This window comes from Penicillium riverlandense (assembly GCF_028828495.1).
Source record: "Penicillium riverlandense strain IBT 135883 chromosome Unknown utg000008l_segment0_segment0, whole genome shotgun sequence".
NCBI classification, from domain to species: domain Eukaryota; kingdom Fungi; phylum Ascomycota; class Eurotiomycetes; order Eurotiales; family Aspergillaceae; genus Penicillium; species Penicillium riverlandense.
The window spans coordinates 780,200-800,491 of record NW_026643199.1 but is presented as its reverse complement, the minus strand read 5'-3'; the positions used below and the strand labels follow the sequence as shown (position 1 = coordinate 800,491).

Sequence of the window (20,292 nt, the reverse complement as noted above, 5' to 3'; positions counted from 1 at the left end):
TACTGTCCCCGACTCTAATGCTGTATGTACAAAAGGGTATAAATGCTTCCTTTACCGATATAAAATGCCATCGACCATCTGCCCAATTGCCAAACTGCTCGTCAACCCTGGACTCTCAATGCCCAACAAATTCACAAACCCAGGAAACCCCTCCTCTTCTTGAATCACAAAATCCTGAAACCCCTTCCCCTCGTTAACACCCGCTCCGCGACCAAGCTTAGGTCGAATCCCACAGTAATCCAGCGAGATAGCGGACACATCCACGCCCGGCAGGTAGGCTTGGATCTCAGGGAGAGCTTGCTCCAGTCGAGCCGGCGAGGGCTTGAGATCATTTGGGTCGTCGACCCATTCAACGTCTGGTCCGAAGCGGATGCGCCCGCCCATGTCTAGTGTGAGATGAGTGCCGAGTCCACCGTGGCCTGGTACAGTAGCTGGGTAAACGAGGACGGACGTTTTGGGTCGTGATGCAGCGTACGAGAAGTACGTTCCCTTGGCATAATGCGGAACACGGTGGCGGTCTGGTGGGAGAAGCATATTACTGATTGCGCAGGCGCCGTGTCCAGCACTGTTAATCAGCGTCTCGGTGGTAATCGTCGTCTCGGAGCCGTCCTCGTCAGACACGGCCGTAATTTCATAGCCGCCGGCGGCCACGGGCTGGATATTCGTCACGCGCGTCTTGAAAGCGACATCGCCGCCGCGTTCCTCGAATGAACCCTGTAGGTATGTCATGAGTGCATGGCTGTCCACGATGCCCGTCGTCTCGCTCTCCACTATCCCGGCATCGGCTCTGACGTCTGGTTCGCGCTGCAGCGCTTCTTCCCGTGATACCAGCCGCGTGGGCGCATCACCTAGTCCCTGTGCGTGCTTGTGGACTTTCAGACACACATCCCATTGAGCGGCCGTCTGCGCGACGATCCATTTCTTCGTGTTGCGGTGGGGGATACCGTGGGTGGAGCATAGGTCGTAGAGCATGTTCCGGCCTTGGATGCAGAGTTTTGTTTTCAGGGAGTTGGCCGGGTAGTAGAGGCCGGCGTGTATGACCTGGACAGAGCTTGTACGTTAGTCCTTGAGCTCTTGGTGTTGGCTGCTTTGGGGGCATTATACCTCGGAATTGCGGCTGCTAGTCTCCGTCCCCGGTGCATCGTGTCTCTCTAGGAGGATAGTCGAGGTGCCCTCTCGCGCGGCGAGCTGGCGCGCAGCCGCCAGACCGACGACTCCGGCACCAATTACCTGGTGAAGGAGAAGTTGAATCAGCGGGGGTTTGTTCTTCCGGCTATGCTTAGGCGGTAGAAGAAAAGTGGACTCACTGCATGTGTGAAATCTGCATTGGAGGAGCGTGTAGTAGAGAAGAAACGGCGAAGCGGCAGCCTCGCAAGGATTGATGGGCGTGGCGGCATAATGTGTGGTGAAGGAGAGAGCAAGAGTTGAGTTGAGGTGAAGACAGACGTAATTTACAGCGCCGATCAGACCCGCACTTGGCGACACCCCAGAACTATGGATGCATCTAGATGAGAAGGAGTTGATCGAGGAACTTTGCGGTATGATGTAGCTGCACTGGCTTCATTATTAGGTAGCAACAAGTGTACACGCTCCAATTGGATTCTCTATATACGGTTTATGGGGCACGCAGTACTGCGCACCAATATCTAACGCTTGCTGCAATTCCGAAGCATCTCATCCAAATGCTTAAGAGGCAGGTTAGCCAATAATCATAAATCATCATTGAGCAAACTCACCTGTCGTCGCTCTGTCGCTAGTTTGCCTTGGGTATCCTGCAGTCGGCCAGTCAGTCAACATAACTCCTCTGTAAGGTATCACAGACAACATACACTAATGATGGTTAAAATCAAGGAATAATTGTTGAACAAAAATCGCTCGCGCCGCTTCGCGTCCGTGCCATTTCGACTCAGTTTCGCCAGGAGAGCATCGAATTCGGCAGTCAGGCGAGCTAAGCTGTTGGATACCGGCTCGTCATCTCCCGCATCACTGCTGAGGACTAAGATGCCATGTAGAAGCTGACCAAACCGTTGGGTGAGGAAGTGCGGAGCCGAGGACGTTTTCAAGTCATCCCCGCCCGCGATGGACAGTGCAGCACCTGCACTGCGACCGGTATTCGATCCGACTCGCTTCAGCGACTCATTGTGGAGATCCATGATGACCTGGAACCGGGGCCATAGGCGCATATTAATCCCATTAACATAGGAGTCGGCCACGGGCACCTTGCGCCGTTGTAACTCAAAGGCCGAGTGCTGGTTAAGACGAACACAGATCAAAACGCCAAGGGAGTCGGTGGTGTTGTCGATCAATTTCTTTGTCAGATTCTGGCCAAGGGTGAAAACTGGCTCGAAGATGTCCATCGCCATTCGCGATATTTGATGGAATGACAAAGCAGAGAAGAACTCGGTGAGGAAAGAGTATTCGGCAGAGATGTTGTCCACGAGGGCGACGTTGAAGTTCCGGAATGGTAATTCAATGCCATGGAAATGGTTGTCTTCCTCGGCCAGATATGAGGATAATGCCTGCGGGTTACTGGTTCGGAGAATATCAATCCGCCTGCCCAAGGAAAATGGGTCGTGTGCGGCAGAGCCAGCTCTGCCGCTGTGGGTATGTCCTGGAGAGGGGCGTCAGCATTTTGTCTTGCTGATGTACTGAACGAAACCTACCTGTTCGGTGTCCGGAAGGCTCGCCTCCAAGTACTTCGTTCCGGTCACTAGGCCAGATCTTGATTTTCTCGAGTGCCTGCAGATACCGCGTAAAATTGGAGGTATAGTACCAGCGCATGGTGTTGATGTATGCTTGTGAGATCTCACCCGCCAGATTTGAGTGGGCCTTGGTCAGGTAGCTGAATAGATCTTTAAACTTTACCAGCCGTTGCTGCTGGATGATCTGCGAGTTGATGTTCGGGGACCGCATCGCACGGATCTGCGCCACCAAGTAGTCCCTGATTCGTTCGAGCGCCTACATCATCGTTAATCCAAGATCCGACTCGTGAGCGGCAGCAAACGCACCTTGTTCTTCACATCTTCCAGGAGCGGACGAACATCCTCAATCGCTTTGAACCCGTTGGATGCAGACGCCTTGGTTTCGATATTCGTCGTACGGGCGTCGATTTCATTCAGGGCGCGCACCCAATTCTCATCCACAGGACCCTCAACAATGGTTCGGATGGTTTTCGGGGCGATACTGATCTCCTCCACGGCCGGACCCAGCAGACGCTCGACATTGCGCCGATTATCCAACATGGCGTTCAATTGGGTGGAGCGAGACTGCAGGGACTCGATTTCCGCCGACACGGCGCCCAGTTCAGTCTGAAAGTCATTCAGGTAGAGTTCGACCGACTTGCACACGTCGTCGCAGCCTGTGATGGACGTGTGGAGATCCTGAAACTTGTCACGTTCCTTCTCGAACTGCTGGATTGTTTGGGCGTTGACATCACTGCCTCGAGACTTTTTCACCAGCGCCCGTTCTTGCTCCCCAGCCACGAATTCCTCGAGGCTGCGCCCGTCAAAATGCACGACTTCCACCAGCTGCACGGGTCGGCTGTCCAATTGCGCGGATCGTCGGGGGAGATCTTTCTCGGTCTGGGTTTCCTTTCCAATGATCCCGCTCAACACTTCCAGCGGATCTGGAACATTGGCCGGACGGGGTCGGCGAACATTGGTTTCCTTGGTCTCTGGTCGCGGGAGGGAGGTGGTGGATCCGCTCACGGTGAGCAGGGAGGTGGTGGACGACGCGCGCGACACGGGCCCAGGACGGCCGTGTGGACTCGGGGACAGATGGGATGAACGGGGCGGCAAGGGTGAGATGCTGCGATTAGCCCCGGAGGGAGTCGAGGTGCCGGAGATGCGGTCGCGCCACATTCTCTTGATCCATGTGAGGTGGTTCAGTGTACAGAAGGAACTCCAGGCCAGACGCTATGGACGGGAAGTACACTAAACCCCTTCGGGCCGTAGCGACACGGGCGCCCCGCCACAACAAAAATCGCTTTTTTTCTTCCTTCTTCTTCTCCCCCTCCACTTTCTTCCCTTATACCATTGATCGCTTTCCTTTTTATCTCGCTTTTTGACACTCACTAATCTTTCACCATGGCTGACGAGGTATGTCTCTCCTTGCCATCCCCCAGTCTCCCTTCCCTTCTGCCCTCGATCTGCCTTGGTCTCTCCCAGCCCCGCATCTCATGCGGCTCCCCCCCTCTCTCTTGCCCTCGGGTGCCATTTTACACTTATGTACCATACTAACTGGCCACGTCCAGCATGATGTCAACTTCGACTCGGTGGATGCCGGTGCGTCCACCACCTTCCCCATGCAGTGCTCGGCTCTGCGCAAGAACGGTCACGTTGTCATCAAGGGCCGCCCCTGCAAGATCGTCGACATGTCCACCTCCAAGACGGGCAAGCACGGTCACGCCAAGGTCCACCTGGTCGCCATTGACATCTTCACCGGCAAGAAGCTGGAGGATCTGTCTCCCTCCACCCACAACATGGATGTCCCCAACGTCTCTCGCAAGGAGTACCAGCTGGTGCGTAGTCCCCACTAAGAGAGAGGGGAAACCGCACAGACACTGACCTTTCCTTCTAGCTGGATATCACTGACGACGACTTCCTGTCCCTGATGGACGAGTCTGGTTCCACCAAGGACGACGTCAAGGTCCCCGAGGGCGATATTGGTGCCCGCATCATCAAGATGTTCCGTGAGGAGGAGAAGGACGTCAGTAAGTACACCCGCGACCGTCTTGCGCGGATTCCGTATCTGACCATCACTTCCCAGATGTCGTTGTCCTGACCGCCATGGGTGAGGAGGCCGCCATCGATGTCAAGGAGGCTCCCAAATAAGCGGATCGCTCCCTGGATCGCCTGTGATGTCAACCGTTATGCTCAAAATGGCCTGTGCCACAAAAAATTCATCTTCAATGGTTCAATGGCCGGGTATTGTCTGTATCCACCATCTAGCCTTGGATGTAGGCTGGACCGACGAGAAGAATTGCTTTGGTTGGCAGCATGACTTGTTATCCGAAGATCAGTTCTGAGTCCCAGCATCTCATGATCGTGTGACGAATGAATCCGTAACCTTTGATCGGTTTATTTATTGTTTTTCCAACGTATCCAGTAGATCCTGGTGTTTTTTTTTTGACACTACTTGTACTCTTGAAGTTTTGAAGTTATTTCCAAACCCGTTGGGTGGTCGTGGGCCCGAAGCGGCGGTGACTTTTTTTGCAGAAAAAAAATAGTCTGGGACGTCAACATTATTCACGTAAAGAACATCATCCCTTCCACCCAAACGGACAAGTCATGCCCCGACTGCCCTGGGATGGTGGAATACATCACTCGAGGGGTCTGCGGCCAAGAAGGATGCCGGACACGGCGCTACTATCTTGACGAGGGCCTGTGGTTCTGCAAGCGCGGCCACCGACAAGCGGTAGGAGAACGCCCCTCTCGTCCTGTCCCGACGGTGTCAAAAGATACGCCGGAATCACACAAGGCTAAACTATCGTGCAGGGCGTCCAAGTCGAAGAAGATCCTGAGGATTTCGCCAAGCAGGGCAAGACGCATCGGGTGAAACGTGCCGCGACCGAGAAGTCTAGAAAGAGTACGGTGACCACCCACTTTCTCTCGCCGGACGCGCTGACACTGCAATAAAGCATTTCGCGGTCGCCAGGCATATACACTTTTCCTGCAGGCCTACCAGTTGATCCTCTGGAAACAGTGCCATGTCTTGGTTCGCGAGCAAGGCTTTCCCGAGCAGTTCGAGGTACGTTGACGAACGGCTCGAAGGGATGTGTGTGAGACTAAGACATTTGTTTAGACTGTCGTTCGCGACCTCTGGGCTCTCCGGCTGCAGGACTACGCATTGAAGATCAATGAATCCCTCGAGGAGGACGAGTCGGAGCCGGAGCTCTTCAGTTCGCAGCAAACCGAAAAGGACGAGTCGCAAGACTTGGGCTTCAAACCTCGTGGGAAGTACCTGGCCTGGCCTCGTCTCATCGATTCCATTGGTCTATGTTATCTCGCTGCCCTCATAATGCGGCTTCCGATTTGTGTCAGTGATTTTCATCGGTATGTACCTTGATCTCCTCTTGTTATAAAGGTGGTTGACATTTGCTGCAGTCTGGTCATCCGGCAAGATGTTCCCTACATCCGCGTGGTGAGGGAAATCCCTCGCGAGATGAGAGATAAATTTCCCCCCGAATTCCTATCACTGCTCGAGGTCAGCGTATGTACTCTACTGTGTGTCTCCTCGGGGAATACGCTGACTTTTGTCATCACAGAAACTCCCGAAAGCTGGCCACTTCCAGCGAGCTTTCTTCGAGCTGCAGATATTCTACGAGCGTCGCTTCGGAGTCGTCGTTCCTCCACTGAACTCTCCGCTCATTCTGTATCGTCACATTAAGAGACTGGCTGTTCCAGGTAAGAGAAATCTCCTGGTCTGAACCCTCTGCTGTTGACACGAGATTCTAGTCGAGGTGTACGAAGCAGTCAAGAAACTGCAAGATATAGTGGGTTTCACATACCAATATCCTTTTCGAAAGCAAGGGCGCAAAACGCCGCTCCACCTGCCTGATGTCCAGATCATGGCTCTGATCGTCATTGCCACGAAACTCCTATTCCCATTCGATGGCGTGAAGCGGTATCCGACTACGAGCAACGAGCCTGCTGCTCAGATCATGGACTGGAATATCTGGGCGCAAGCACATAGGCAGTTCGACAGCCATGACCGTCCTGGTGGCGAGATCGGGAAGGGCAATGCTATCCACGTCACTGATAAAGACGTGCTGAATATGACCCCGGCTGAGATGGATCAGTACATGGACTGGTATGCAAATAGCTGGCTGGACACTTCAAGCGGTAAGGAGTGCCGATCTATTATGAAATTGCATTTGACACTGATTTGAACGTCATGTATAGCTACCAACCGTCTTGCCGGGATGTTCCCTATAACCCAGCCAAGTGCGGGCATAGATCCACCTCCGTCTACGACCACAGACCCGGACGAAGCTTTGGAAAAACTGCTACACACCGTGATTCAAGACCTTCGTCCCAGACGAGTTGTCCCAGACGAAGAGCAGGGAGTGTCCCGTCCGGGCTCTAGGTACCAGCGGTGTCTGCCAGGGTCTACATTCACTGGGCCTGAGCAGGCATTTTACGAACTGACAGCCCAGCTCGCCGCTGTTTCGGTACAAACGCTGCTCCGAGCTGTCTCGCACACCGAGTCTCGGGTTGAACGGTTCTTGGATGACCGGAAACTCCTCGAAGACTTTGGCGAGAGCGGTGCGGATGCATTTGATGGCGATGTGCTGGATGATTTGGACGAGCAGATGACAGATCTGGTCATGGGTGATGGTATGGAGATGTAATGTGCATCGCGGCGTCTTTTCTATAATATTAGCGTTATTTTATTTTATAGTAGTGATATCCCGGGTTTTCCCTTCGGTCTCCAGGCCATAGTTGCATGGAGATATGTCACGTGCAACTTAGCCCTATCCACGTGACTTACATTCAAGGGCTACTTCCGTCCCGTGACCACTTTTTCCTAAGCGAGCTCACTCACATTGCCGCCGCCTCTTCCGCCTCGATCTCACCGCGACCGACAACAACGAAAACCCGCAACCAGTACGTACAGTCCCTCCAGATACCTATTTCCGTGTTCCCTTGACCCTTGCAAGCTAACGTATCCTTTTTCCTGCGTTTCCAGTGCAGATGTAGGTCATTCCGAACCCCCATTCCCGTTCCCGGTGCCTCCCAGCCGTGGACCGTCCTCGCAAAGCGTCCCCTCGCCCGATCGAATGAATGCCAGAATCTAATTTCTCTCGAATACAGTTTCGTCAAGACCCTGACGGGTAAGACCATTACCCTCGACGTTGAGTCGAGCGACACCATCGACAACGTCAAGGCCAAGATCCAGGACAAGGAGGGCATTCCCCCGGACCAGCAGCGTCTGATCTTCGCCGGCAAGCAGCTTGAGGATGGCCGTACCCTGAGCGACTACAACATCCAGAAGGTACGAATCCCTGTGTTGTGGAGGATGTGAGCAGTGGGTGGATATCCTCGGATCCGACGTTACGGTTCGAAGGATTTGGGGATGGAAATCCGCTGCATCATCGTTCAAAAGTGGGATCGGTTCATATGAATGGTGGCTAACAACTACGTTTCTCGTTATAGGAGTCCACTCTCCACCTGGTCCTCCGTCTCCGTGGTGGTATCATCGAGCCTTCCCTGAAGGCCCTTGCCTCCAAGTACAACTGCGACAAGTCCATCTGCCGCAAGTGCTACGTACGTGACATGGATACTTCCACGCCCCAGATGACTCTAACTAACCGGTTCCTCCTATAGGCCCGTCTGCCTCCCCGTGCCACCAACTGCCGTAAGAGGAAGTGCGGCCACACCAACCAGCTCCGCCCCAAGAAGAAGCTCAAATAAGCGACTCGCCTCCCTTTTCGTTGTGTTCGGTGTGCGGTGGAGCAGCGTGGTTGGACTGCGACATGGAAGAGGTCTATACATGGCGTTAGAAAATGATGGAACAAATCAATACAGCCACAGTCGGTCGACCTGTTGTTAGTTGGCTCCTCTTGCCTATCGAGTCGCAATTCATGATTTCAATGTTGTAAAAAAAAATCAAGTTGGAATTCAGTGCTCTTTCCTCTCCGCTAGATATAGGTACAATGCTTGCGCACGATGGACATCGTCGCGCGCAAATTAACAGGAAAAAGTGGCCTGCGCCAGGCTGGCCGGAAATACACAGGAGTCCTAGCATCTCATCTCCATCTTCCCCGTTTACATCATCCACCGACGCTGGTTGTCATCCCCGTCATCATTATTGTCGTGGCCCTTGTGTCCCTTCTTCGCCGGGCTACCGTGTCTAGAAGAGGGAGAAGTGTCAGCCAAGCCAGGTTAGGAAACGACAGAGGGGATGCACTCACGCAAAGAAAAGCACCGTGATAGCAGCAGCCAGAGCAGCATGCAACACGACAACCAAAATCAACAAGATCTTGCTAGCCTTGGCATCCGTAGCATTGAGAACCGGGTAGAGGTTGCGCAGCAGGAAGAACACCGTCCACACGAAGCCAACACCAACAAGTGCCCAGTTCAGCGCCGTCAGCGGACTCCAGCTGACGAGAGCAACCCCAATCCAAACCAAATTCGAGTACCCATACAACGCCCAGCACTCGATCAGATCCGCCGTCGAGCTACCGAACCAGCGCAGCGCACCCCACAGCGCAATCGGCACCACGCCCGTATACCCATAGATCAAACCCGCCGCGCCGGAGAGGAGCTTAAAGTCGTACTCGAAATGCTCGTCGTCACGATTCGCCAACCATTGTGAGATCGTGCCCGTCAGGAAAAGAATCACCACGACGGTCGTCGCGATCCAGATCGGCCCGTACAGGTCCGCGTTGCCCTCTAGCACGTCTAGGAAGTTGGTGCGCGGGTACAGAGCCGCCACGCACCGCCGCAGCACCTCGTTCGTGTCCACATCAAAATACCGCTCGTAGTAGTGCAGCGACCACCAGCTATGCTTGGTCGGTGTGCCGCCGGGTGAGCGGTCCCGGCCACCACCGCGCGATGAACTGCCACCTAAGAATGGGGCGGAGTCGGCTTGGGCTTTGGCGTTGCGCTGGTCAGATTCGAAGTCTGGGGCGTGTCACCGACATGGTCAGTGATGCTCTGTTGTTGTTGGAGGTGAAGGCAACTCACTGGATGGGTGGAATTCAAGGTCCTCTTGCAGGTCGGTATGTCCGAGGTCGCCCTGCGGGTTGAGTGAGCGACAGACTTGGGGTTAATTGGAGGGTTATTGGCATACCTCGGCATCCACATCAACAACCACATCGTAGCCCTGGTTCGCCATTCTGGGTGGATTGGGTGAGGTGGAAGGGCAAGAGTGGGAGTTGCGAAGAAAGAGTACACAACACAGGACACATCAGCTTCCCCAGCGGGCCAAAACCAACGTAATCAGCCTGGCAGTACCCTGCCGCCTTCGTGACCGGGTTACTGCATGGATGACCTTCCCTCGGCAATATATGCCAGAATCAGGTCGATTACCTTCTTCATCGATCCATTGTAGACTGGGTGATTTCTTATACAGTTCTGAGGCATTCCCGGTCTGAAGTGCCGTGCCACCGAACAGTGTGCTGTTGGTCATATCAGCAGCAAAGGACCCCTGTGAAGTTATATCATTTGCAACAAGACTGGGCAAATGTTATAACTCACCTTGACCTGAGATTGCACTGTTTTGGGACAGAATTTCCAGGGATGGATCAGTCCCGAATCAGTTCAGCAAGGGCATCCGTGTCGAGCGTGGAAGAGAAGCTCTCCACTCCATCAACTGGCGACTCGACTGGGTCATTACCATCCTCAGAGGCAGAACGTATCTCCAGCCTTCGAGCGGAAAAGGCAGAGGCTATCCGCCGCGCGTGCACCTCGCGCGATCTACATGCTCTAGTCAAGTGTGCGACCTCCGAAGGTGGTTTACTTGAGGATGGACTGCGGCAAATAGCCTGTGAGTTGCTTGAAGTTGATTAGTGGATGGAACTAATCTTGATGGAAAGGGCCTCTTCTTTTACAATGTGACGACAAGACACAACATGATGACCTTAAGCCCCTGAGCGAACTGCCTCGGCATGTAGACGAGGACCAGGTCCAGCTCGATGTTGACCGGTCCTTTGTCTACTACCCAAGTGGTTAGTCTGTCTGTTCAAAATGCATGGTCAAGTTGGTATACTAACCCCGATGCAGCCCCGGAAGATGAGATTTCAGCGAAGAAAGAGCAATTATCGGCCCTGATCAGACAAGTCATCAGGAACTACCCGATGCTTTGTTATTTCCAGGGTTACCATGACATCGTCCAGGTCCTACTGCTAGTCCTCGGCAAGCAAAAGGCCGCCTCGGCCATGGCACAGATATCCCTCTTTCGCATCAGAGACTACATGCTCCCCTCGCTCTCACCAGCGATAAAGCATCTGCAGTTAATACCTGCGATCATCGAGACGGCTGATCCGAAGCTACGACAGCACCTGGCCAGCATCCAGCCTTTTTTCGCTCTCGCAGCCACCTTGACCCTGTACGCCCACGATATCCAGGAATACAGCGATATAGCCCGGTTGTTTGATTTTATTCTGGCGAAGGAACCCGTAGTCACCATCTACCTATTTGCAGCAATTATTCTCTCGCGCAAGAAAGAACTGCTGGAGATACCTACCGAAGAGCCGGAAATGCTACACTTCACCCTCTCCAAGCTCCCTTGTCCACTCGATCTGGACAGCCATATTTTACAGGCCACACAACTCTTTCAGGACCACCCCCCAGAATCACTACCTTTCGGGGCCTGGAAGCAGATCCCTCGGTGTAGCGTGCTCAAGACATCTCGCGATCCGTTTCAGACCTATACGGTCGACGAAGCTGTGCAACTATTCCACCAGCAGGCGCGGCAGATTCGTCGCGAGGAGCGGAGGCAACAGGTACTGGATTTTGCGTGGAATCATCGGCGGTCGATTGGATCGGCGGCTCTAGCTGTTGTGGTCGGGTTGGCATCCATCTATATCCGCAAGAAAGGTCTGGATGCTTCGATCTGGTCTGTTCTGGGCCGACTACAGGCACTCTGGAGGGGTTAGAGGGAGGTCAGAGTGTATAATTGTAATAAATATGCTACTATTTTTATTGTGCCTGGTAAAGATGACTTCTACTTGTGAAACAAAGCTCCCAGACACATTTTGTTGACAAAAGTACTTCGGCCAGGCAGATGGTCGCCTCAGGCATCAGACGCGTGACGATCCTCATCGGCTGCCCGCTTGATACTCTTTTGTCAACACCACTTGCTCGGCCACCCCATCTTCCGATCGTGCACTTTGGAGTCAAGTCTTGGAACGAATACTTTTGAGCCTTGACTCTCAAACCCTGGGGGCTTTGGGTGCCAACCCAATCCACCGTGTCCACCTGGCATTCCCCGGAGCTCTCCCGCTGCGGCGACAAGGCGGAAGCTCTTCGATGCTTCGCTGTGCACCACCTGCGAGCACCACGCGTCTGATTGATACACTTTCGACCGAAGGTCAGTCTTGATGGTGGTTAGCTCGTCATGGTCCAAAATTCATATGCTGAAAGATTTAGATCGTGATATCGCGGCCCTGCGGGGCAGGCATATCCTTCCCTTGTCTCTGGGCTTCTGCCGCTGAGAATGTCTTTTTGTCCAGAGTCTATCTAGACTCTCGCAGAAAATCAACTTCAGCGCACAAGGCCATTCTTTCGTTCTGTGGAACATCACTTTCACCCTCATCATTCTTTTATTCTTCCTTTCTCCCGTCAAGACACCGTCATCATGTCAAACTCCTCCCGAGAGTCTAGCGAACCCCGCGAATCATGTGAGATGCATCAGCCAGTCGCATTGCTCTCCCAGACCGTCCTGTCCAGTCCCATGATCCAGTGGATGATGCCAGCCCGTCTCCGTAGCAAAGACCACAACGACGTTGTCTTTGTGGGTGAAAAGCGCGTGCAGATCAAAGAGGCCATAAATGGCCATCTTGAAGATGTGCTTGAAAAGACGGACTTTGATGCCCCAATTGTGGGCGCAAAGATAATCAATGTCAGCACTCAGCTGCCTTTGGACACACAGGTCAGGGCTGGGGGTAGTGCGAAAGAAACGGATATCGATCCGGACTACCTACCTCCTCAGATTCTGCTACTCGCTCTGGATATGAAAGAACTGGTCTTCCTTTACCGCTCGATTTCCAATGAGGACTTCTTTGTCACCTATCGTCGGCCACTGCCCCAAGATGTCAGTTTGGCTGAGAAGTTTGGGCGGCACATTGCGGTCGATCCAAAGTCGCGGGGAGTTGCCGTTAGCGCGTCCAACAACTATTTCGGTGTTTTGTGGTTGAGACCTCCCCACGATTTACAGCTACAGATGACAAAAGGGCAACTGGATCCAGTGGACGCGGAACATTTCTTCACGGTGGATGGAGACATACTGTTCATGGAGTTTCTCTATCCCAGAGCTCCCCCCAATGATAAAACCATCACCCTGCTTCTCATAGTTTCCCAGGAGGATGGCACCCGAGCTGTGGTCTATCAATGGGATGAGCAGGACACCATGCGCCGAACCAGACCCCGGGTCAAGGAAATCAAAATACGGGAGCAGGATCGACAGCCGACCATGGTTGTTCCGTTGACCAAGGAATCATCGTTCCTGCTGGTCACAACCACTTCGATGACCGTTTATTCCACCCACTCTGCAACTCAACCCCGGCTTTACCCTACCATCATTCCTGCTCCTGACCAAGGCCAGGCTGCACTATGGACTCGTTGGGCAAGACCATCCCGCAATTGGTTGTATAGCCAAAATTTCGACGGCATCTACGTTTGTCGCGAGGATGGCTGGATCTACTACTTAGAGTTTGGTAATGAGGGTGCTCTGGAGAACCTAACCGACTTGGGCCAACTTCACTGTGATGTCGATACCGCCTTTGACGTGCTTAATATGGGCGACGGAGGGGCCGACTTCATAATGGCCGCTGGAAGTATGGGGGACGGGGGGCTGTTCGTCCAAAAGGCCCGAGAGCACCCAAAATGCGAGCAACGATTTCTGAATTGGGCCCCAGTGACCGACGTTGTCACTGTGCCCTCGGGGGCTCAAGGGGCTCTGGAAGACGATCTGGACCGCAGTCGACTTTTTGTCTGTTCGGCATCTTCCTCGGCGGTTGGAGCATTAACCGAGCTGCGGTATGGAATCGAAGCACCAATCAATATCGCAGCCTCCCTAGGCGATATTCCGACGATTCGGGATATATGGAGTGAGGACATCAATGGCCGTACCTATGTTATGATCTCAGACCCCATCTCCTCTCAGCTTCTGTGTATGAGCTCAGATTTGGAAGATGAAATTACTGCTCTCGATGAAGCATATACGGGGTTGGACGATGCACAGACTTTGGCTGCAGGGTTCACACCCTCTGGGGTGTTTATCCAAGTCACTGACAGGGCCATCCATTTCTTTGTCACAAGTGATCCGTCCCTTAACAACTCTGTCAATCATGATCCAAACCACAGTCTCATTACCGTCACTGTTGATGGTCCAAGCTCTATGATTGCTGCTGCGATGCGAGGTGAAGACGGAATGAGCCTGGGTGTGGCTCGAGTTACTACATCTGACTCTGCTGTCTCGATGTCAACCGTTGGAAGCCCAGTCGGGATTGAGAAATACCCGGTCTGCCTCTCTATCCAAAAGTTCGGTGATACCTCGTTCTTGTTCATGGGCACGGGTGATGGGAGCGTGCTCGTATTCAATATTGATGACGAGGCCGTCACCTTCTTGTTTGACATTGCCATCTCCGTCCAAACGGAAGATGACATATCCATGGCGGTTGAGAGCTTTGCAGCCATTTCCACCAACGTCACGGGCTCTCTACAGGCACTTTTGTTTTGCGGTCTGCGAAGTGGAATCCTAATTCCATTTGAGATTGACTTCAATGCCCCCACTCTCATTGGTAAATCGATTTCGTCCTGTTGCTATCGCTGGCTGGGCTAACCCTTTTTTAATCTTCAGGATTGACTCAGAAACCACCGACACAAATCGGGAAGACATCCATCAGGCTTCAGGGCAGTGGTTCTTTTGCCTTATTCACATGTGGACATGAGCTTTGGCGCGTGTCATACACCGAAGATGGTACTGCACCCAACTACTTCCTCTGGCGGGTGTGGATCACCGATAGAATCAATGTGAGTACCGCGAGCGCCGTTTGGTCATGGATATTTCATCTAACTCTCCTGGTAGTCCGCCTACTTCCCTGTAACCCTCAACAGCTTCTCTCTAATCAACTCTCATGCCTCGGGAAATACCTCGGGCTCCCTCTTCTGTTTTTCAGATGGACAGCTCCTCATTTGCACCCTGGAGAAAAGAGCGAAACCGGTTCCTCGACGCATTGATCTGCCAGGAAGACCCGGCAAGCTTTGCTACTCTAAACACTTGGAAAGCTTGATTGTGTCATACACTCTTCCCGACACTCTCCCCGATGGAACTATACCAGATGACGCTCAACGCCCATACATTGAATTCGTGGATCCGGACTCGCAGCAGCCAGTGGTCCATCAGAACAGATCGTGGATGCCAGATGAAAAAGAGCCATGGCGACCCAGAGGAGGCGTTGGTGAGACGATCACTTGCATTTTTGACTGGATGCCCATCAGAGGTGACAAAAAATACCATTTGATTGCTGTGGGAACCTCGCGACCCTACGCTAGCGACTTCGACTCGTCCCGGGGTCGGGTGATCCTCTTGCAAGTCTCTCGCGACCCAGCTAATCCATCCCGGATCGATTGCTTCTTCAAGCACATGAAGTCCGTGCAAAAGCCAGTGCGCACCATCGCATCGTATGTCGATACTTTGATCATCTCTGCTGGCAAATCTATCTTTCCGCTGAGGTCCCTCCATTCCATGATCCAATGGCTTAGCAACGCCGTGCTCTCTCTGCCCTCTCCTGCTGTTGCGATCACCGTGCATGGAAAGTATGTCTACATTACCACCTCGCGCAATGGGCTCATGGTGTATGAAATCAGGGATGGGTCCTGGGTCCCGCATGCTTTGGACATTGTCCAGCGCGATGGGCTATCCCACAGCATCGTCCCCGGCAAGCCGGACCTCGCGTTCGCCAGTAGCCGGGGCGGTGGCGTCCGCTTGCTCGTGGATATCGAGAACGTGGCGATGAATCAAACTCTTCCGGAACCACGGGCGGAGATCTATCTTCCACTCTCTGTCTCCAAACTTCTGGTGGGAAACCGGTGCTCGACCCTATCTCCTGCCCGAATTGCGATGTACGGCGTGGGTCTTAACGGAACGGTCCACCAGTTCTTGACTCTCGAGAAAAAAGAATGGCGTCTCCTCCGTTTCCTACAGAATCTCTGCGAGAGAGACCCGGTCATCAACACGTCCCTGACGAAGAGAAGAAGACGCCTCAATCCAAGGGACCTCATACCAGTGGATCCTAGTGGGGCCCAGGGACAAATTAACGGCGATATCCTGGCCCGGCTGAGTGAACTGGACGTGGATTATTTGCAGGATATGATCAAGGATTCTCAGCGCCCTGACCCATTGCCCCCTATGCAGAACGGCCTGGAGTCCCAGTTCTGTGAGATGGTCCAGGATGTGCTAGGGGTGTCGGCGAACCATGGTGAGGCGGCGATTGGGTGGTTGCGGCAGTTGCTGCACTTGGAATCTTGAATAGCTAGAGCCAAAGAATAGGGGATGCATAGATCTGGATCGGTGATGTCTGTATCTACTGTGTTGTACACTGAAAATAAGAAGTGATTTGTTTGCTGTAGTTCATTCACTGTGGTATGTATGTAGTGGCGAGGGAGATCAGTCGTCAGGCCATTTTATTGTTCCCCACCATAAATGATGTTCCTCCGCCGAAATTCTTTTTCGCCCTCGACATCTCCCCCCACCACCAGAGAGCCACGCTCTGCCTTTCTTTTTTTCTGGGGTTTTCTCCAGCATTTGACGTTTGCCAACTGTCTCTCCCCGTGAGCCAGCAACTGAACGGTTAACTCCGTTTGTGGGCGCTCACACGATTCCCTTACCGGTCGCTACACCGAACATATCTCCGACACAAGGATCACAAGACACAAAATGGCACCCAAGAAAAAGGGAAATAAGCGCCAGGAAGAGGACTGGGAGGCCGAGATGGGTGAAGCTGCCCCTGTTGCTGAGACCCCGACCACCGAGCAGCCTGCAGAGGATGCTGCTCCTGCGGACGAGGAGGAGATGGGCGGCGGCGGTGGCCTCCTAGCTGCGGTGCGGAGGAACAAAAACAAGAAGGCGAAGAAGGGCAAGCCAGTCAACGATTTCGTTGAGGGTGAGGATGCCAACGACTTTGCCGGCAAGGAGCCCGAGGAGGGTACCTTTGACGACGATGATGTTTTCGCAGGCAAGAAGACAAAACCCATCAAGGATGTGCCTCCGCCACCTCCGCCTGCCCAGGAAGAGGGAGAGTTTCGCGTAAAGAGCAAGAAGGAAAAGGAGAAGGAGAAGAAGGAACGTGAGAAGCAGCGGAAGAAGGAGCAGGTATGTTGGAGAGGGTCTCCGCAAGCTATATTACATGCTAACCCGACCTTTCTGGTATAGGCTGCCACAAAGAAGAAGGCCACTCCTGCTGAATCCAAGGCTCAACCGACCAAGGCTGCTGCCGAGCCTGCAAAGCCAGCTGCTGCGGAATCAGCCCCTGCCGCGGAGCCAGCGGGTTCTAAAAAGAAACTCAACCCTCGACTGGCGATGCTTCAGAAGCAACAGGAGCTCCTCAGACAGCAGCGTGAAGAGGAAGAGCGAATCCAGAGAGAAGCGGAAGAGGCCAATGCAAAGAGGGAGGCTGAGGAGGCCGAGGAAGAGAAAAAGCGGGAGGAGGCTCGTCAGAAGAAGAAGGAGCGTGAGCGAGAGAAGAAGGAAGAGCTCCGCAAACAGGGCAAGCTGCTCACCAAGGCCCAGAAGGAACAGCAAGCAAAGAATGAATTGCGGATGAAGCAGATGCTTGCCGCGGGTAGCAAGGTCGCGGGTCTGGAAGCCGGAGCTGAGAAGAAACGCCCTATCTATGATCAAAAGAAGAAGAAGAAGGGTGGTAAGAAGGAAGAAGACGACCTTGAGGCCGCCGCTGCTCGCGCTCAGGCTCAGCGGGAGGCGGAAGAAGAGCGCCGAAAGAAGGAGGCCGAGGAGAAGGCCAAGGCTGAGGCTGCCGCCGCCGCCGCTGCTCCTGCGGAGGACAGCGATGGTATCGACGACTGGGAGAAGGCTGCCGACATGGACGACGACGTGAAGGACAGCTGGGATGCTCCTTCGGATGAAGAAAAAGAAGAAAAAGAAGAGAAGAAGCCAGCCGCCAACGGCGAAGCCAAGGCTGGGGACGAGTCTGAAGAAGATTCCGAAGAGGATTCCTCTGAGGAAGACTCCGAGGACGAGGAGCAGAGTGCCGCTCAAAAAGCCCTTGCACAGAAGAAGGCAGAGGCCGCCGAACGGAAACGAATCCAGCACGAGGAGGCTATGAAGGCTCGTTCCAAGGACAACCTGCGCTCTCCTATCTGCTGTATTCTTGGACACGTCGATACCGGAAAGACCAAGCTCCTCGACAAGATCCGACAGACCAACGTGCAAGAAGGCGAAGCTGGTGGTATCACGCAGCAGATCGGTGCCACTTACTTCCCCGTGGATGCTCTGAAGCAGAAGACTGCCGTGGTCAACCAGGACGGCAAGTTTGAATTCAAGATCCCCGGTCTGTTGATTATCGATACTCCCGGGCACGAGTCTTTCTCCAACCTTCGGTCAAGAGGTTCGTCTCTTTGTAATATTGCTATCCTGGTTGTCGATATTATGCACGGCCTCGAGCCCCAGACTCTCGAGTCTATGCGTCTTTTGCGTGACCGCAAGACTCCGTTCATCGTTGCTCTGAACAAGATTGATCGTCTCTACGGCTGGAAGAAGATCGACAACAACGGTTTCCAGGAGAGTTTGGCGATGCAGAGCAAGGGCGTCCAGAATGAATTCCGCACTCGTCTGGAACAGACCAAGCTGGCTTTTGCCGAGCAGGGTTTCAACTCTGAGCTGTTTTTCGAGAACAAGTCGATGGCTAAATTCGTCTCCCTGGTGCCCACCTCCGCTCACACGGGCGAGGGTGTTCCCGATATGCTGAAGCTCTTGACCACCCTGACGCAGGAGCGCATGACCAACGCGCTGATGTATCTGTCCGAGGTGGAGTGCACAGTTCTCGAGGTCAAGGTCATCGAGGGTCTAGGTACTACCATTGATGTGGTCCTGTCCAACGGTGTTCTTCGTGAAGGTGACCGGGTTGTGCTGTGTGGTCTGAACGGACCTATAGCTACGAATATTCGAGCACTTTTGACACCCGCGCCACTGAAGGAACTGCGTCTGAAGTCGCAGTACGTCCACAACAAGGAGGTCAAGGCCGCTCTTGGTGTCAAGATTGCTGCGAATGACCTGGATAATGCCATCGCTGGCTCCCGTCTGATGGTTGTCGGTCCCGATGATGATGAAGAGGACGTTATGGACGAAGTCATGTCTGATCTGGAAAATCTGTTGAGCCGTGTCTCCACGGACCAGCGCGGTGTCACCGTCCAGGCGTCCACCCTGGGTTCGCTCGAGGCCCTTCTCGAGTTCTTGCGAGTCTCAAAGATTCCCGTTGCCAATATCTCCATCGGCCCAGTCTACAAACGCGATGTCATGCAGGCCGGAACGATGCTTGAAAAGGCCAAAGAATACGCCGTTATGCTGTGTTTCGATGTCAGAGTTGACAAGGATGCTGCCGCATACGCTGCGGAAATTGGTGTCAAGATCTTCACGGCCGACATCATCTATCATCTGTTTGATGACTTCACTGCCCACATGGCCGAGCTGACTGAACAGCGGAAGGAAGAGAGCAAGCTTCTTGCTGTCTTCCCCTGTGTCGTTAAGCCTGTGGCTGTTTTCAACAAGAAGGACCCCATCGTTATTGGTGTCGACGTCATCGAAGGCAGCCTGCGCATGCACACTCCGCTGTGCGTTATCAAGACCAATGCCGCTGGTGCCAGGGAAGTGATCGATATCGGCAGAGTGTAAGTTTGTTTTCTATCTCTGGTTTGACTTGTTCTCTAACTCTCTCCCCCTTCTCTAGAACATCCATCGAGCGAGACCACAAGGCTGTCCCGGTCTGCAAGAGAGGCCAGCCCTCTGTGGCCGTCAAGGTCGAGGGTCCCAATCAGCCCATGTACGGCCGCCAGATCGAAGAGAAGGACCAATTGTACTCGAAGATCTCGCGCGCCAGCATCGACACCCTCAAGGAGTTCTACCGGGCCGAGGTGTCGATGGAAGAGTGGGCCCTGGTCAAGAAGCTCAAGCCTGTGTTTGAGATTCCGTGAAGTGGATGCACCGAGTTTTCATTTTAACGTTGGGAGCATGGGCAATAAACCCTAGGGGCGCCACAGGGTCGTCGTTCAACGGGTCTCACGGCCGAGTCAGAAGTGTCCGAACGTGATATGATTGCCATGAAAAGGAGGGAAAAGTTATTTTGTTGATTGCGATATGGACATACAATGAATGACTACGACGATGTGACGGATGGACGGCCTAGGAATCGTGACTTGACCGTTTTTTTTACTAACAACAACTCCTGTATATGGCCTGGGAGTGAGTGAGAGCCGGATTTGATCTTTTTGTTAACTCTTATCTGTCGTTAGAAACCGTTGAATGGATATTTGTTTGATCTTACTATAGTATCAACTGCATGCCGAGTCAATATCAATTTAAGGCCTATTCTCTCTATATACAGTACAATCC

The 20,292-nt window shown here is 53.4% G+C and overlaps 7 protein-coding genes across 7 annotated transcripts; 5 read left to right on the top strand and 2 right to left on the bottom strand.

Annotated features, from left to right (window-relative positions):
* Positions 1-51: 51 nt before the first annotated feature.
* N7474_009319 (putative GARP complex subunit (Sac2)) lies at positions 52-3,860 on the bottom strand (the record flags this gene model as incomplete). The annotated part of the gene is made up of 6 exons (XM_057200729.1): positions 52-1,041; positions 1,105-1,230; positions 1,737-1,772; positions 1,830-2,611; positions 2,664-2,958; positions 3,009-3,860. 6 exons carry the CDS (start codon positions 3,858-3,860, stop codon positions 52-54), a joined length of 3,081 nt encoding a protein of 1,026 aa, XP_057048716.1.
* A 317-nt stretch (positions 3,861-4,177) lies between these two features.
* N7474_009318 (Eukaryotic translation initiation factor eIF-5A) lies at positions 4,178-4,832 on the top strand (the record flags this gene model as incomplete). Its single annotated transcript, XM_057200728.1, has 3 exons — positions 4,178-4,519; positions 4,579-4,711; positions 4,768-4,832. 3 exons carry the CDS (start codon positions 4,178-4,180, stop codon positions 4,830-4,832), a joined length of 540 nt encoding a protein of 179 aa, XP_057048715.1.
* Positions 4,833-5,307: 475 nt separating this feature from the next.
* On the top strand, positions 5,308-7,351 carry N7474_009317 (TFIIB-type zinc finger domain-containing protein; the record flags this gene model as incomplete). Its single annotated transcript, XM_057200727.1, has 8 exons — positions 5,308-5,415; positions 5,496-5,586; positions 5,639-5,748; positions 5,803-6,053; positions 6,105-6,210; positions 6,266-6,404; positions 6,456-6,842; positions 6,903-7,351. The coding sequence occupies 8 exons, from the start codon at positions 5,308-5,310 to the stop codon at positions 7,349-7,351; spliced, it is 1,641 nt and encodes a 546-aa protein (XP_057048714.1).
* A 1,417-nt stretch (positions 7,352-8,768) lies between these two features.
* N7474_009316 (Yip1 family protein) lies at positions 8,769-9,840 on the bottom strand (the record flags this gene model as incomplete). The annotated part of the gene is made up of 4 exons (XM_057200726.1): positions 8,769-8,853; positions 8,915-9,626; positions 9,690-9,741; positions 9,796-9,840. The coding sequence occupies 4 exons, from the start codon at positions 9,838-9,840 to the stop codon at positions 8,769-8,771; spliced, it is 894 nt and encodes a 297-aa protein (XP_057048713.1).
* Positions 9,841-10,244: 404 nt separating this feature from the next.
* Positions 10,245-11,602, top strand: N7474_009315 (TBC domain-containing protein; the record flags this gene model as incomplete). The annotated part of the gene is made up of 3 exons (XM_057200725.1): positions 10,245-10,491; positions 10,541-10,672; positions 10,728-11,602. 3 exons carry the CDS (start codon positions 10,245-10,247, stop codon positions 11,600-11,602), a joined length of 1,254 nt encoding a protein of 417 aa, XP_057048712.1.
* Positions 11,603-12,303: 701 nt separating this feature from the next.
* thtA lies at positions 12,304-16,197 on the top strand (the record flags this gene model as incomplete). The annotated part of the gene is made up of 3 exons (XM_057200724.1): positions 12,304-14,467; positions 14,527-14,699; positions 14,755-16,197. 3 exons carry the CDS (start codon positions 12,304-12,306, stop codon positions 16,195-16,197), a joined length of 3,780 nt encoding a protein of 1,259 aa, XP_057048711.1.
* A 408-nt stretch (positions 16,198-16,605) lies between these two features.
* On the top strand, positions 16,606-19,874 carry N7474_009313 (putative mitochondrial translation initiation factor IF-2; the record flags this gene model as incomplete). Its single annotated transcript, XM_057200723.1, has 3 exons — positions 16,606-17,040; positions 17,101-19,571; positions 19,631-19,874. 3 exons carry the CDS (start codon positions 16,606-16,608, stop codon positions 19,872-19,874), a joined length of 3,150 nt encoding a protein of 1,049 aa, XP_057048710.1.
* Between the last annotated feature and the right edge of the window lie 418 nt (positions 19,875-20,292).